General features: G+C 32.3%; 2 protein-coding genes across 2 annotated transcripts in view; one reads left to right on the forward strand and one right to left on the reverse strand.

Annotated features, from left to right (window-relative positions):
• The window catches only part of LOC109841464 (ADP-ribosylation factor GTPase-activating protein AGD7-like), a 62,107-nt gene extending 59,352 nt beyond the window's left edge, over nt 1–2,755 (reverse strand). Inside the window, 2 exon segments of the mRNA XM_020410433.1 lie at nt 1,710–2,004; nt 2,632–2,755. Of these exon segments, the coding sequence (XP_020266022.1) occupies nt 1,710–2,004; nt 2,632–2,755 (419 nt within the window).
• Nucleotides 1–17,064, forward strand: part of LOC109840237 (pectin acetylesterase 5-like) — a 41,321-nt gene that overhangs the window by 16,563 nt on the left and 7,694 nt on the right. The window lies entirely within an intron of this gene.

A 17,064-nucleotide genomic window follows, 5' to 3' on the forward strand; every position in this document is an offset into this window, starting at 1 on the left:
GCTATATTCTCAGAATTGATATCCATATTAAAGCCAGAGGTCTGAAGGTTTAAAGTTAACACTTTGAGGATGCCAGGGTCTGATAAAAAGACTGAGAAGTTTGGAAAGGCATTGAAGAATATAGGACCATTCCTCAAACTTGACTCAATTAGACCAATTAAAGAGTGTAAAAACAGAGAATCTTCCGTCTCGTAAGCAAACAAGAACAGAGGTGTTAATGCCATTTCTGGTAAGGGGTCTAATAGACACTTGAACTAGGCCAAGATGTAGGAATTTAAGAGTAAGATCTTCAGTGATTCTTCAGATATCGTTATCACTAAGTAATTATAATTTCTCTGTGAGAGGTTACAGTTTTTGTTTTTTCAATGGTTTTAACATGATATGATGTTTTTAGTTTAAAACCTTCTTTACAATAGATATCATTACTATTAGTACCAACTTTAGGCATTTTCCAATTTTGAATGGTTTGATCAATATTTTCGTAATCTAAGGATTCTGAGTTTTTAACCGACATAGTTCTAACATAGGCATTTTTCTTATCAAGAGAGATAGCTTAGAAATTAAGGCATCTTTAGAAAGACTTTACGACTCAACTTGTCAACAGCAAGGGATGAACACAGACAGAAGAAAGCCCTAGACGCAAACAAAGCTTAGCGGGCAAAAACCGTGTGAACTACGACAACTAGTTAAGGATATAAAGACTTAAAGCAGGTAACAAAGTAAACAAGCTAGATATTAAGCATAAATGGAAACTCTAAAAAGTTCGCAGTGTCCCCACCAGTCAACAACACCGGATGAACACAGAACAAAACTATGTAAGTTGCGACGAAGGCAAGAAAAAGGAGAACAAAGAAAGAACTAAAAAAGCTAAAGGTTCTAGATCATACTATAAACAATAGATATATCCACTCCTCCGTCTACACAGTATTCCCCACGAGCTAGCTCTATCGTATCATATTGTTTATAGCTATATCTTCTTCTTCGTTCACATGTATATCAAAAATAAAAGAAGAAAATATAGTAATAAATAGTAAAAATGAACAGTAACGACGTGAACAGTAATGAATATTAACAGAGGCGGAAGCAAACTAGATAGTATTTACATAAGACGCTTACATACTTGAAAGAAAATAAACTTAAACACTTACAAACCGAAGGCTTGGTGTTCCGCTGGAGCTAGTAGTAGTAGAGCACACTTATCTTACAAACACTAAAAAAAAAAACTTAAAAACAAACCTCACTCAAACTTAAACTAAAACTGAAAACTTAAAAAAGGGAAACAGGAGGGATTTCTCTAAAGAGGATCAGACTTCACTTTCCAAAACGCTTCCCCTTGAACGCATCAACTCCTTCTTCTTTTATAGACTTTTTTAGGAACTATGCAAAAGATTTCTCTCCTATCCATTAAAGCTTGGGGGGTCCCATCGGCTTTAATTTTGTCAAAACCTAAGAGATGTAGAGTAGCCTAGCCTTTTTGACGAAAATTATAGCATCCTTCAGCATCCAAAGCAGACTAGATGTAGACATATAAGCTGTTATTTCATCTGTAGTTTGCTACTTTTAGCTGTGAATGGAATTTATGTAAAAGTTAGTTATTTTTTAAACTTTGGAAAAAGATAATGATTGATCGACTTAGTGTTCAAATCGTTGATATTTAATCGGTAATTACCATATATTAATGGAATATGAATTTTTTCATGTCATATTACAGATCAATACCATAGCAATCGTCGCCATTATCAAAACAGTCTTCGCTATCCATAAGAGTATCTTCCATCACAGGTTCTTTTAGTTTAACAGGCTCAGATGGCTCAGCAGGTTCTGAAGTAGAGGACGTATCCATTGGTGCTAGTATTATTAGCATTTCATCATAAGTTAATGATTTTAGTTTTTCTTCACTTGCATTCGGATATTGTAGCGCAAATTTATCGTAAAGGCTTTCTTGTATAGTCTTCGTATCAGATCTTCTAGGATTTGATTTTATGTCATATTCTGGACTATAGTCTGGGAGCAAAGAGCATTTTCTTCCATTAAGATAGTTTGCAATATTTCATCGATCATACCATTTTACAGAAATACTTCTTGCGAAATAAGATGGTGTGCCGTTAACACAATCCCAATGCTATTGCATAATCCAGGGGAGACCAAATTCCATAGATATTTGAAGCATATCTTGTGGAGATATATTTTTTCCTTGTTTTTTAAGGACCTCTTTTGGCATAATTTCTTTGATGGCTCCAAATTTAGCCCAAAAGGTTTCAATAAACCAATTTGGTAGATTTGGCATAATTTCTTTGATGGCTCCAAATTTAGCCCAAAAGGTTTCAATAAACCAATTTGGTAGACACATTTGATTCATGGCTCCAAATTTAGCCCAAAAGGTTTCAATAAACCAATTTGGTAGACACATTTGATTCATAAAACGTATCCATCATGAATGCTTTGCCAGATGATTTTGAATATACAGGATATGTTCCCAAGCAGCTTGATAGTCCTAATAATTATATTGTTGGAGACTAATTTGAGTTTTTTCTTTAAACTTTCGCGGAACATTGAGATTTCCATATGAGTTCCATTCATTTAATGGAATAATATGATATATTCTTAGCCGGGAGTAACTGTATTCTTTACCTCGGTATCTATGATGAGCAAATGCACTTTCTGTTTCTTTAAGAATTTTCTCATAGTAGAGGGTAGTTTTATCAAACATTGTCGGAACATAGTAATATTCTTTGGGAAGAAACTTTGCTGCCATTTCAATCGGTAAAAGAGTTTGATCAGACGTTTCAATGATGACAAGTTTATCCAATGTTTTCTGATAAAATTGAGAATATGTTCCTTTATTGTCTTGTGTTAAGGGAGTAGAAAAAGTTCTCTCTTTTTCATGTGAGAGAGTCTTTTGGTGATGATATCTTGACAGGGCCATATCCTTGTAGGAATTCTCTGGAGAGGAAATCAGGCAAATTATTATTATCACCTTTAATAAATTCTATATCGAAATCAAACACAGTAAGGATAGCTTGCCATCTTGCAAATATTTGTTTAGATGCTAAATTTTGAACATCTTTATTAATAACGTATTTGGCAGACATGCAGTCGATTCTAAGAATTTTTGATTTAATAAATCACTTTGAAATTTATTGATAGAAAGAACAATAGCAAGCATTTCCTTTTTAATTGTTGAATAATTTTTTCGAGTGTCATTCCAATCACCAGAAGTAAAGGCGACTAGAACATCTTTATTGTTAACTTTTTGCTTAAGTATTCCCCCGTATCCAAAATCAGATGCATCTGTTTCAACGATTTTAAAGGCTGTAGGATCTGGAAGAGATAAATAAGGCAATGTTTTTACTTTAGTTTTTATCCTTTTGACCGCTTCGGAATGTCTTTCTGTCCATTCGGTACAATCCTTTTTTAATCGATCACTAAAAATTTTTCTATCATAGACAAGGTCTTTATAGAAATCAGAAACGTAATTTAAACATCCTAGAAATCTTTGTAATTGCTTAGTGTCTTTTATCTCATCAGGAAATTTATCAGCAAAGGCAATGACTCTGTGGATAGGAGAAATAGTACCTTTATTAATAGAATATCCTAAAAATTGTATTTTAGTTTGGAAGAGTTTTATTTTTCTAGCGGAGAAAACTAAACCATTATCTTTAATGATTTTAAAGAAGATATGTAGATGTTTCTAATGTTGGTCGATATCTTTAGAAAAAACAAGGACATCATCAATGTAAACAATGGTAAATGAAGTGTAGGGATTAAATATTTCGTTCATTATTTTCTGAAATTCAGAAGGAGCATTTTTTAAGCCAAAAGGCATAACATTCCACTCATAATGACCGAAAGGGACAGTAAAAGCTATTTTATAGCGATCCTCTTTAGCAATTTGAACTTGCTAAAATTCTGATTTCATGTCAAATTTTGAAAATAATCTTGTTCCTTGTAATCTCTTCATTAGATCTTATTTATTTGGTATAGGATATCGAATCCATTGTAAAACTTTGTTAAGAGGTTTGTAATTGATAACCAATCTAGGAACCCCTCTTTCAAGTTTCGCAGTATTCTCAACATAAAAAGCTGCGCAACTCCAATGAGAAGAGCTGGGTCTGATCAAGTTTTTCTTTTGAAGATCAGAAATCTCTTGCTTACATATTTCTAAAAGTCTCTGACTCGTTTGTATTGGGCGAGCTTTGGTAGGGATTTTATTTTCAGAAAAATCTTTTTCATATGGGAGGTTAACAACATGTTTTTTTCTGAACCAAAAAGCACGAGGAATCTCCGAACAAACTTCTTTTTCAAGTTTTTCATGGAATAATTTTATCCTTTCAGCAAATTTTTCTTCATTAATTTGTTTTTCTATCTTTTCTAATTTAATCTCATCAGAAATGTCTTGAAGGAATTTTTCTTTATGAGATAAAGATGAAACTAAATAATTAAGATAAGCTTCTTCAGGAGCATTGTTAAACTTGATAGTATATTTAAACCCATTAGTATAAAAATGAAGATCATTGTCATCAACAGAAAAGGGTTTGAGAAGATTAATGAAAGGAATGCTAAGGATAATGTTTTGTTGTAAGTCTTTGACCAAGATAAAGGATGTTTTTAAACATAAACCTTGATTGCAAACATGAACATCAGAAAGTTTATATTGAATACTAAGACTATGTCCACCCGCGGAAGAAAGACTATGAGTTGTTTTTTCAAAGTATTGAGAGAGAACAATGCCTTCTCTAATACAATTTAGGTCTGTTCCAGTGTCAATTAAAGCAGTATCTTTGACAGTGAAGCTAGACTAAATTTTGAGGATAATGTCGCATTTCTATTTTTACCTGATATACTTTTCTACGGTATCAATATTATTAGAGCATTTTGTATTATTCGGTTGAGACTTTTAGATAAAAATTTATTGTTTAAGATTTTTAAGCTGAATTTTGACTTCTTTTTGTTCTTTTTTGAGGTCTTCAATGGATGTCTTTTTAGATGGAAAAGTTAGAGTAGAAGAGGCACTTTTTTTCCTTTTTATCATCTCGAGATATTTCTTTAACTGTATCCCCTTTTCTTGAGGATTAGTAATGGCATTAATGGTCTCAAGAATGAAATGTTCATGTTCATCTAGGGTATTTAATTCAGAAGAACTATTATAAGATGTTATGGATGAATCATCAGAACTATTTTCCTTTTTAGAAGTGCAAAGATTATTGCACTCATCGTTAGAGGAAGAATTATCATCAATAAGATTTAAAATATTAATAAGTTTTTCGATTTCATCTTCAGTAAAGGCATTGGAGTTTAATATTAACTCGTTAATCTTCTTTTTCATTTCCTTTTGAAAACATTTATTATCATAATGTCCTTTTTGTTTACATTTATAACATGTAGGAGTTTTTTTAGTATCATTTCTATTTTTCCTAAAATTTCTTTTAGGAGGTTTTCTTGGTATTCTTTCAGTTTTATTAGAATTTTGTGTTTTTTGATAATTAGATTTTGTTTTACGATAATTCTTAGGACTATTTTTTATCCTAGGATTTTCCATTAGAAAACCAAATTGGTAACAAAAATCTCCCAATTCTCTTTTCCCTAAAGGGTTTTGATTTTTTAATTGATTCTTAATTTTAATATCGTTGCAAAGTTTTAAACCAATAGTGTTGACTTTTTGGATTAATTCTCCGAAGAGAATTTGATCATAGAGAATGATGCCATTACATTGCTCTTTAAGAGATGTTCTAACTTCTAACCTTTTCGGCAAATAAAGGTGGAAGGTCAGAAATAAACTTTTCTTTTCAAATGGGATTATTACAATCATGTAGTTGGTAAATTTTTGACAGAAACTCATCTTTGTATCATTTAAAGTCCGTAAGGGTTTTACACCTAAAATTTATGAGTTGTTCTCTGACTTTATCTTGCAGGCTATCGATAAAACCTATAAAGTGATGATATATAGCAAGAAGTAGGGTATAGACAGCATCATTAATCACTTGTCCTGTCTTATCAAGGATTGGTTCTCCATATTTGGTTTTTTTATAACTATTTAAAATATTATGTTTTTGTGAATCAGTAAGGTACCGATCCCACCATCCCTGTAATTGACCAGAAAATGATGAACATAGGCCACTAGTAATATCTTTTTCGGGATTTCCTTGTTGTCTACAAGCATTGACATAAATAAGCATTTCTTATAATAGATGTATTATCTGGTATTCAGTATAACCATCAAGGTTCCATTCTACTAGGGAGTTACCATCGAAACTTATTTTTTTTGGCTATTAAATTCTGCAAATTGCATATCGGCAGGAGTGGGTCTCCTATAGTAATTCTTTGTATTATTGGAAGAATATGAATGTTTTTTAATACTCTGGATTGTTAGGGGTTTGTCGAAATCATGATCAGAGTTGGTCATATCATCAAATTGTGATTCAAGATCAGATAGGACATTAATAGCAAGAGATTTTCCTTTTTTATATCTTTTAATCTCTTGGTTGATTCTTCATTAAAACCATGGATTTGTTCATCAAAAGGTTTTTTATTTTTTAATTTGGTATTGGTAAAAATCTGAGGTGGAAAAGATGGTACAATCATCGGGTGAGTAAGAGGTTTCCTTATGTCGAGAATCATATCTTCAATTCTATCTGTTTGTTTACTTATTGTCTGAAGGTGAATATTGGCAAAATTATTTTGTTCAGTTACAAGGGTGATATCCCTTTGCAAGGGTACCTAGCTAGAAGGTTCTAAAGATGTGATAGGGACAGCTTTAACATCTTTTTTTCCCACATTTATTGGTTCTAAGGGTGGATGTAAAGATTCTATTTCTTTATCTTTATCTATTTTCCATGTATTGGATATTGTTTTCAAAACAAAAGCATTATTTCAATAGGTAGATGTTTAAGAGAGTATTTTAGATCTTCTAAATATATGGCTTCATACCATAGAAAAAAGGGTATATTCTGCTTGTTTGTTCGCATGAAATCATAGTATAAGGCTCTGATGGATGTTCTAGAGTCTTCTTCATATGTTTGGAAAAACCGTTCTTTTTTTACTTTATTTTTGAGGGAGTTAAAGTCCTTCCTTAGGAATTCTTTATCGATTTCAAAAGATGATTCATTATAGAAATCTTCAATAGTATTTATATTTGTTAACTTAAGATTTCAGTTTTTAACCAACATGGTTTTTGCCCAAGGATAGCCTAGAAACTTAGACATCTTAGAAAGTCTTTAAGACTCAACCTGTCAACAGCAAAGGATGAACACGGACACAAAGGCCCAAGACGCACACAAAGTTTAGCGGGCGAAAATCGTGTGAACTGCGACAACTAGTTAAGGAAAAAATAACTTAAAGAAGATAGCAAAGTAAACAAGCTAGGTATTAAGAAAAACTAAAAACTCTAAAAAGTTCGCAGTGTCCCCACCAGTCAACAACACCGGATGAACACAGAACAAAGCTGTATAAGTTGCGACGAATGCAAGAAAAAAGAGAACAAAGAAAGAGAACTAGAATATGCTAGAGATTCTAGATCATACTAGAAAATATAGAGAATTAAAATTCAATTCAAATAAAGCAGTAAAGCAAGAGTAGCAATTATAAAGCAATGAGGCTCAAAATTGCTTAGAATTAAAGCTCCGAAATAGGAAATAAAGAAAGTTTTAGAATTTAAAGCTATCAAGTATACAGAATTTGTAGTGTTTTTTAACTACAAATATCTACAATTGTTTTATTGTAGAATAAGTGCTAGAATCAAAGAGTGAGTTGTTTCTCACGGGGATATACACCGACGAGAGCGGGGTTTACTGGTTTCACCACCGCAGGCCGACTCCTATCCTCCCCCTCCTCCCGTCCGTCGAAGACCCCCTCCTCCGCATCCAACGGCGTCTCGTTCGTGACCATCCCAGCTCCGGACCCCGACCCCAGGTCCGGACCCGACCCCAGCGAACAGACCCGACCCCGACCCTGACCCCAGCTCCGGTTCAGATCCCGACCCCAGCGAACACCCCGTTCCGAGCGAACACCCAGGTGCGTTTTGATTTTTTGCTTGGTTTAGGGCTTTTTGATGTTGAAATTTTGATGTTTTAGGGAAATTTTGAAATATATAGGATTTGTTGTTTGTGAAAGTGAGTAGATTTTGGGAAATTATGATTTATAGCTTCATAGATGCCTTTTTAATTTTAAATCCTTTATTTGTTTTAGGGACTTTGATTTATAGCTATTTACTGGATCTGAAGGGAAATTTTGATTTATAGCTTCAAAGATGCCTTTTTAATAGCTTCAAAGATGCCTTTTTAATTTTAATTAGGGAAATTAGAATGTAGAGTCTTTCCCTTGTGTCTTAAGGAGATGAACCGAAGAGGATGTAGAATTTTTTGAGTTTAGGTTTTTATTTTATTTTCTTTTGTAGCTTTTATGCTGTATGTAAAATATAATGTAAACGCTAGTATTCTCCATCCTGCTGCTTTGTAGAGGTTTTTTCTATCGTGGTTGTTTGGTTGATTGCTACGAGGTTGGTTTTGTAAGGTGAATGTATCGTTCTTTTTGGTAGTTTCCCACAGAAACTCGGCAGAAAATACAAGTGAAAGAGTATAGTCGATATAGATTCTAATGCTCGATTCCTTGTTTGTCCTTTTCAATCTAGAAATCTCATGCTTGAGGAAATGGTAGATAGACGATTGTGCTTGCACATCTTATGCAAGCAAGACGGAGAATGTGAGTTAATAAAGATCGATTCGTCTGTGTTTTTGTTGATTCTTTCCTTGAGCAGTGATTTAGCAGCGCCCATCAGAATGGTGTTAGTGTCATGAATGCAGATTTGGTTGATAAATTTAGACCACAAATCAAATATATGTTTGCATTGTAGTTAGGTTCAAACTATTTCAATTTGCACTACTGATCATGACTAAATTTGGTTTTATGATAAAGTTGTATATTTTACTCAATGGAGTCATCTTCAAGCACTTGTCATGGATTGATGTGCCATTGCATGATAAAGTTGTATATTTTACTCAATGGAGTCATCTTCAAGCACTTGTCATGGATTGATGTGCCATTGTGGAAGGAGGGCTATACTCTCCAGATCTGGAACTAAGACGAACCCTGGTCGCTTGTTTTTGGGATGCGCTAATTGGAAAGTGAGTAATTATGGATTCTTCAAATGGGTGTCTGATGAAGAGGAGTTTGAAGGTTCAAAGGCAAGACTAATTGGAAAGTGAGTAATTGTGGATTCTTCAAATGTGTCAATTGGAGAAGTTCGGGAAAAGAGAAAGATTGAAATTGATATTATGGAATTGTTGAAGCTTGGTGTATTTGTTCTTTTATTCGGTATTTTTCTTGGATTTGTATTTGGTATTTTAATTGGATTTGTGCTAAGTAGGGTGTAAGATAAAATCACCATGTGAATACATGTTGTATATTGTTGAAATTTGATATCATGCTTCTGTAATCTTGGACTGATAAACTGTTTCGAAACTCAGAAGTATTGTATGTGAACCTGTGAATATGTGTTGTATATTGTTTTCTATCTCTGGTATCCCTCAGCTGTTATCAAAGTTTACTATCAAAATTATGCAAGATTGAATCAGAGTTGCATACACCAAGAAAGAGCAAGATTCAGTAGTCAGAATTTAGTGTTAGTGTTTGTAGTAGTTTAGTGTGTATATATTATGGGATGAAGTGGATATGTTTGTACAAATTGGTGCTATGCCTCGAGTTTTTACGGTTCTTGTATGTGTAACTGTGTGGAAATGTATTGCCAAAAGCTTAAGTTTACAGCTCTTTCATTAGCTTAAGTTTACAGCTCTTTCATTAGCTTAAGTTTACAGCTCTTTCATTAGTTGAGACTACTGCATGAAGGTTTGAGATCAACCATTGCTACAGTATCATTCCTTTTGCATCTGTTGATAACCACACAGGAGCATGTTTTTTTGGGAAATATTCTCCTCTTTTTGGTTAGTTGTTGTTTTCAGAGTGTAGAATCATGGCTGCTTGTATATAAGAGATGGAAAGCCAAGGTTTTACTCCAAATTTAAGTCTATATGGGTACATTTTCTTTTCTGGCACATATCATATGAGTGCCTATTTTTTTTTGTCATACTGATTTCAATTTTTAGATTTTGAGTGAATAGGATTTGGTATGTTTGAGGACGAAAGTATGTTCAAAATTGTAAGTCCTTGGACTGCATCACTCTGTCAATTGGGAGGCGTGTTGACTGCGAGTTGAACCAGATGATGCAGCAAACATTTTCTCAGATGATGCAGAGTGATATCAACAGGAATTTGAATTTATGTGCAGAAAGGCTCAGCTCCCTGAAATATTGGAGAAAGTAAATGAACTTGCGTAGAAACAGAGGTAGATACTGATTATACAAAAGGTCAAGCTTTTTGCTCGTGTGATTTTAATTTGCCAGCACACACTCAAGTACCAAATTAAACAAACCAATTTAGCCAAAGGAATTGTTATACCAGCCTCAGAGTCTCCACTGATGACTAGCAAAAAAACATTACACCAAGTTGATAACTATCAGAAACATTACAGAACTATCAACTTGGTGGTGATGTGGCATAATCTTGCCCCTACATCACATCTCGAAGATAGAGCCTCAACCACCATTCACTAACTCCAACGTAAATGTAGGTACGAAGCACAAGTTTTTGTGCTTGGTAGTGAGGTGTCATATTCCCCTCCACTCATTGAAATTAGGGCCCACATTCACATGGTGAGGGCCTACATTCACATGGTGGGGAGTTGTTGGGAATTGGAATGAGTGGATTGGAATAAGATACCTGACTACTAAGCACAAAACTTGTGCTTGGTACTAAACATATTCATTTCTCTCTCTTATACTGTATGTATATATATGTGTGTGTGTGTGTATATATATATACACACACACACATATATACATACAGTATATGTATATATATATATACACATACATATATACATACAATATATGTATATATATATACACATATACTGTATGTATATATATGTGTGTGTGTGTGTGTATATACACACACACACACACATACATATATACATACAATATAACAGAACTATCACAAACATTACAGAACTATCAGAAACATTTAGTAGGAAACAGCAGCGGCCTCAGCGGTGTCAAAGGTGCCGAGCCAGACACGGACTGCTTTCTTGGGGTCGCGTATCTCCGCTGCCCATTTACCCCATAGCTGCATATATACAATAATATTTACAAATAAAAAACTACTTATATATATTTGCAAGTAGGAAAATGAAATTTTAAGGACTCAACAGTATAAACAGATACTTTATAAAACAAAACGAATCAAATGTCTTTAAACCTGTAAACAGTTCATTCACAACTGAAGAAACAAACCACTGAGCGCTCTCTAATAAACATGGAAATTAAGCATAATAAACCGGCACCTCGTTCTAATGGCTCATAAACTATATATAATTTTAAAAATATAGCTGCATATATATAAGTAGTTTTTTACTTGCAAATATATATAAGTAGTATTCGGTTCATAAACTATATATAATTGTACCTGTAGCATTTTAAAATTGAACCAAAACTAAAAAAATTGCAACTACAATCACATGCACCAAAATTATGATAATTGCAACCGTATGCACAACCCTTTTTCACTAAATGTTTTCGTACCTTGATGAAACTTCACGCAATAGTGAGAACTTCATCTGTATTAACAAACATTAAAAAACAAAGTCATTCATCACATTAAAAAAACACATTATATTAAAAAATGGCTTCATCAATATTATCTTGTAAATCACATTACCATCCTCAAAGGAATCCTCTAAATCATCAGTTGCTTCATCAATATTATCTTATTCCATTGAATCACTACAAAAAAGTGATGATAGCAAAATATATTAAAAGATCATTGCACCAACTTAAAATAGTTTAAAAAAATAATAGCATTAGTATTACTCTCATAAATGATACACTACCTTGACAACTTTAGAGAGCAATTTCTGCTATCATGATTTTGTCCTCGCTTTCCACACAATTTGCATTTCCTCGGCTTGCATTTGCGAATCTCTCTCGATGGCTTTAACCTCTTCCCTTTAGGCCTTCCTTTTGTTCTTGCTTGACTTGGTTCATGAACTACATCTTGAGAACACTCCGCATTCATATAATGTCCTTCCACATCTTGTCCAATTTCTTCATCATTGATGAGTTTCAAACGTTGCACCTTATTAATAGCATCCATCATCATTTCACGCATTAATTCATATGCGTCATTAGAAGATAGCCCCTCTTCGACCATTTCATTAGCTAAGCGATTTAGTTCACTAAAACGAGAAGCAAAATTAATTGTGGCATTATCTCCAATGATATTACCATCTCTAAGAACAATCCTTTTTTTGACATTTCGGCACCATCTTCTTAGAATATATTGCTCCGGTAACTCACTATGATTGGTAATTTTAAGATATGCCAAGATATGTCGGTATGGAATGCCCTTGAATTCAAACATGAGACACGAACAACGGACCATTTTAGTTGTTTTGCAATATATAATATGTCTCAATCTTTCATCATGACCACAAAAATTCAAATGGAAAGTACTTTCTCTTTCATTTTCTTTTACTAGCTCAATATTATACATTAAGCTAGGTTGAAGCTCATCCTGAAAAATATAAAAGATTTTTTTTTGTGTAGATTTAGGCCATTTGTTTTTCCATTGACCACAAAGTCTTCAATTTTGGCTTTTTTTCCACTGTGCAATGATCTTCCGTCCTCCAAACTCCATTAACCTCCAAATATGAACACCTCTACTACCTCCTCCGACCTTCAGCAAAACCTTATCGATCATCACTTAAATGAAAAAAAAAATCTGCCTAGACATCATTCCGGCATCTAAGCTTTCTATAAAGTTGACATTCACCATCAATTATTGTAATTAAAAATAAAAAAAGAAAACATCTTAGACTCTAGCCTTATTAATTATTATTTTGGCTATTTAGTATCTAAGTATGCATGATTTATTGTGAAACTAAGATTGCTATTTTTTTAAAAAAATTTATATGAATTTAATACATATTTTTATCAATTATTATAATTAAATAATTTAAAAATAGTCAATAGCAGTCTCGGAGTCCCAAATATTATCTTTGAAAGATTTCATAAATTCCATATTATAAGCCCATTTACCAAACTTCTCCAGAACTTTGTCCAAGATATGCCAAATACAAAACCTGTACCGAATTTCTGGAAAAACTGTTTCAATTGCCTAAAAAATTTATATGAATTTAATACATATTTTTATCAATTATTATAATTAAATAATTTAAAAATAGTCAAAAGCCTAGGCGCTGCCTAGGCGTACGTCCAAGGGTCTAGGCGCTTGCTCCAACGTCTAGTCTGCCTAGCGCCTTCTGTAACATTTCCAAGCTCCCCCGATCTTTGTAACTACTAACAAGGTAAAGAGTACTTCTTAAATATCTATTTAAGTTAGTTAATAACAGTAACTTAAACTTAAGAATGGTAAGTTAACAGTAAACTTAAGTTTAAGTTTAAGCTAACAATAAACATAAGTTTAAGTTTAAGTTAATATTAAGTTTTTTTATTGATGGTAAACTTAAGTTTAAGTAAACAGTAAACTTAAGTTAATAATATTTTAGTTAACAGTAAATTTAAGTTTAAATTTATTGTTAACTTAAACTTAACAGTAACTTATAAGTTAACAGTAATTTGAGTTGAAAATGAGTTTTTCACTGTTGAGATGAACTTATAATTTGAGTTGAGAAGTATAAACATACAAAGAGCTATTGTAATTGGTAAACCAAGCAATTTAGTTAATAGTGTTGGTATTTTAATATTTATGTAACTTTGATTGAGTATATATATATTTATCTTCAAGTATCACAATTAAAAAAATAAAAAAGAAAAAAATCGTCTAGAAACCGCTTAGACGCCCGCCTAGGCGACTAAGCGCTGGGCGTCAAGTCCGACACCTAGAAGCGTCCAACGTTTAATGTAACCACCAAGAGTTTTTATCTATTGAAAAAAGTCTCTTCATTATGATGCACTTATGAGAACGGATCTCTAGGTATCATCAATGGATAGAAACTTTGTGGACTGATCCACTTAACGTTGACATAAGTTTTCTCTCCTCTCTCTCTATATATTATATATATTATATATAGATGAAGTATATATATTCATGCAGAAATATGGGAAACTGGTACAAGTTTCTCCATTGAACTTGTAGTGAGGTGGCCAAATCCCACCCTACATCACATCTGAAGAAGAGAGCCTCAATCCTATTACCTATTTTTATAAAGAGGTTTTCATTTCAAGGGTGATGTAGGGGGTGATTGTCACCTCACTACCAAGTCAATGCAAGAACTTTGTACCAAGTTTTCTCCATATTTCTCTCTCTCTTCTCTCTCTCTCTCTCTGTCCTATTTATATTATATATATTATATACTATTTATATATATATATATATATATATATATATTAAGAATACACTCTTAGCTTACAAACTCCTTTGTTTTTCTCTCTTTTAAAACCTACTTCAGACTCTGATGAACTGCATATATTTATAAGGCTCTGGAGATTCTTCAGAAGTGTCGAGATTTTGACGTGACATCTGCTTTGTATAAAGTGGCTTTTGAAAAAGCTGCTTTGGAAAAGTAAGGAATATCTTTTGGAAAGCTTTTTTTAAAAGTGACTTTATAAAAGTCTGATAGTGACATTTGAGCGGCTCCCCGAGACTCAACTCAACATCAATTTTAAACAATGCATTTTCCTTTAATATCTGGTGTATTAATATTGTCCATCACACCCATTGCTTCATTCCACATGGTATCGACATCCTTATCTGGGTCTTGAGCATCTTGAATATTAGTATTTTCTCCAGTAAAACTGTGACTTTTGGTATCATTTGTTTCAAATGCTTCAAGAAATTACTTTTTCAAATGTTCTAAACATTTCTGTTGAACTTCTGCATCAGTAGCTTGTGGATATTTCCTTCGGATCATCTTGGCTATTTTAAGCATGGGATTATCTTTCTGAATTTCTTGATGCATATTATTTTCAAGAAGAATATTATTTTGTCTAATTATCTCTTCAATTTGTTTCACCTTTTCTTCTATAAGAATACTAGTCCACCATCTGCAATAAAACTTTCTTTTTAAGATTGACAGATGTGAGTTAGTCCAGTCTGTTTCTAAAGACCATGTCCATATCTATGGTATTTCTGCTTCTGTAAGAAAATAAATAGAGCATAAACCATCTATAATTTGGTTATCATTCATCTTTGATATAACTGGATGAGATTCAATCCATGAAGAATATAACTTCATAATTGGTTCTGGAATTATGCTTAATTATGCTTAATCCAAGAAGAATATGTATATGTATGTGTGTGTGTGTGTGTATGTGTGTGTGTGTGTGTGTGTGTGTATGTGTATGTGTATGTATATGTATTTGTATATGTATATACTAGTATGTCATACGTGCGTTGCATTACATATACTAGTATGTCATACGTGCGTTGCACGTGATGCATGATACAATTATAGATTAACATATGTCATTAAATTAGTTTTTAATGTTATAAATTTATAATTTAAAAAATAAGTTTTAGCTAGTTATCAAAACAACAAAAACTTTAGGGATACACTCTAATATAGTATCAAAATAAGTTTCTTATGAAGAAAATGACGACTAAAAAGTATCCTTATGGTTCAGACTCGACAGTTTTTTATGTAGTGGTTAACTTTAGATTATAAATTTAAGGATATTTTAACGTTATCTAATTTCTTATATTGTTAAATTGAGTACACATCATTTTTTATTTAACCCTCAATATCTTGTAATTAAACTTTACTATTGACTCTTCATCTCTGCAAATAATTTGATTATCCATCCTCCTATGTTTTTTCTATAAGTTACTCTTTAGTGCTCATTCTCTCCTTTCATGGGATTCCAAATCAAAATAGTTAGCTATTATATTAGCAGACTGCACATAATTTGTACAGCATTAGGCATAGTTCTATGGTATAACTACAAGTTAGTTCTCCATGCTTCTAAATAAAGAACATGAAGAAATTATTGGTCAACTATATCTCATATTTAACTTAGTCAAGATGAAAATTGTGTCTTTCTACATGCATAAAGAGGCCGTTACATAATATAATCTTGGTTAGTTGCTCTGAAACATTATCCTTCATCATATTATTGCATATGCATAACTATATTTTCGAGCTGGATAGTAGTTATGTAAAACACATTATCCTTCATCATATTATTGCATATGCATAACTATATTTTCGAGCTGGATAGTAGTTATGTAAAACAAAATTAAGAATAACTGCTTAACCAAAAATAATAACTATATTTTCGAGCTGGATAGTAGTTATGTAAAACAAAATTAAGAATAACTGCTTAACCAAAAATACAATTTCACAGGAACCCAAAAGTCCTCACGAGATAACTAACATGATAATTAGTGCTTAACCAAAAACATAATTTCAAGGGAACCTAATAGTCATTAGAACCACACAAACTTTAATATTTATAGTTTTGTGAATTATTAAAATTGAGAGGGTATAAAAGGAAATCAAAAGTTTTAACATAGCAATCCTCTTTTATAGTAGTATATATATGAGAAATATGGGTATGCTTGGTACCAAACACAAAAAGTTATGCTTGGTAGTGAGGTGTCAAATCCCCCTCCACTCATTCAAATGTGGGAACAAATTCACATGAGTAGTGAGTGGATGGGGATGTGACACATCACTACCAAGTACAAAATTTGTGCTTAGTACCAAGCATACCCATATTTCTCTCTCTATATATACATATATGATATATGTATATCTATATACATTGATATACATATACACTTATACATATACATACACATACATATACATATACATATATGTATATGTATATACACACACACACGTGTATATATATATATATATATATATATATATATATATATATATATATATATATATATATATATATATATATATATATATATATATATATATATATATATATATATATATATATATATATATATATATATATATATATATATACGTCC

The sequence above is a fragment of the Asparagus officinalis genome, chromosome 5 (assembly GCF_001876935.1).
Source record: "Asparagus officinalis chromosome 5, Aspof.V1, whole genome shotgun sequence".
In the NCBI taxonomy this organism is placed as follows: Eukaryota; Viridiplantae; Streptophyta; class Magnoliopsida; order Asparagales; family Asparagaceae; genus Asparagus; species Asparagus officinalis.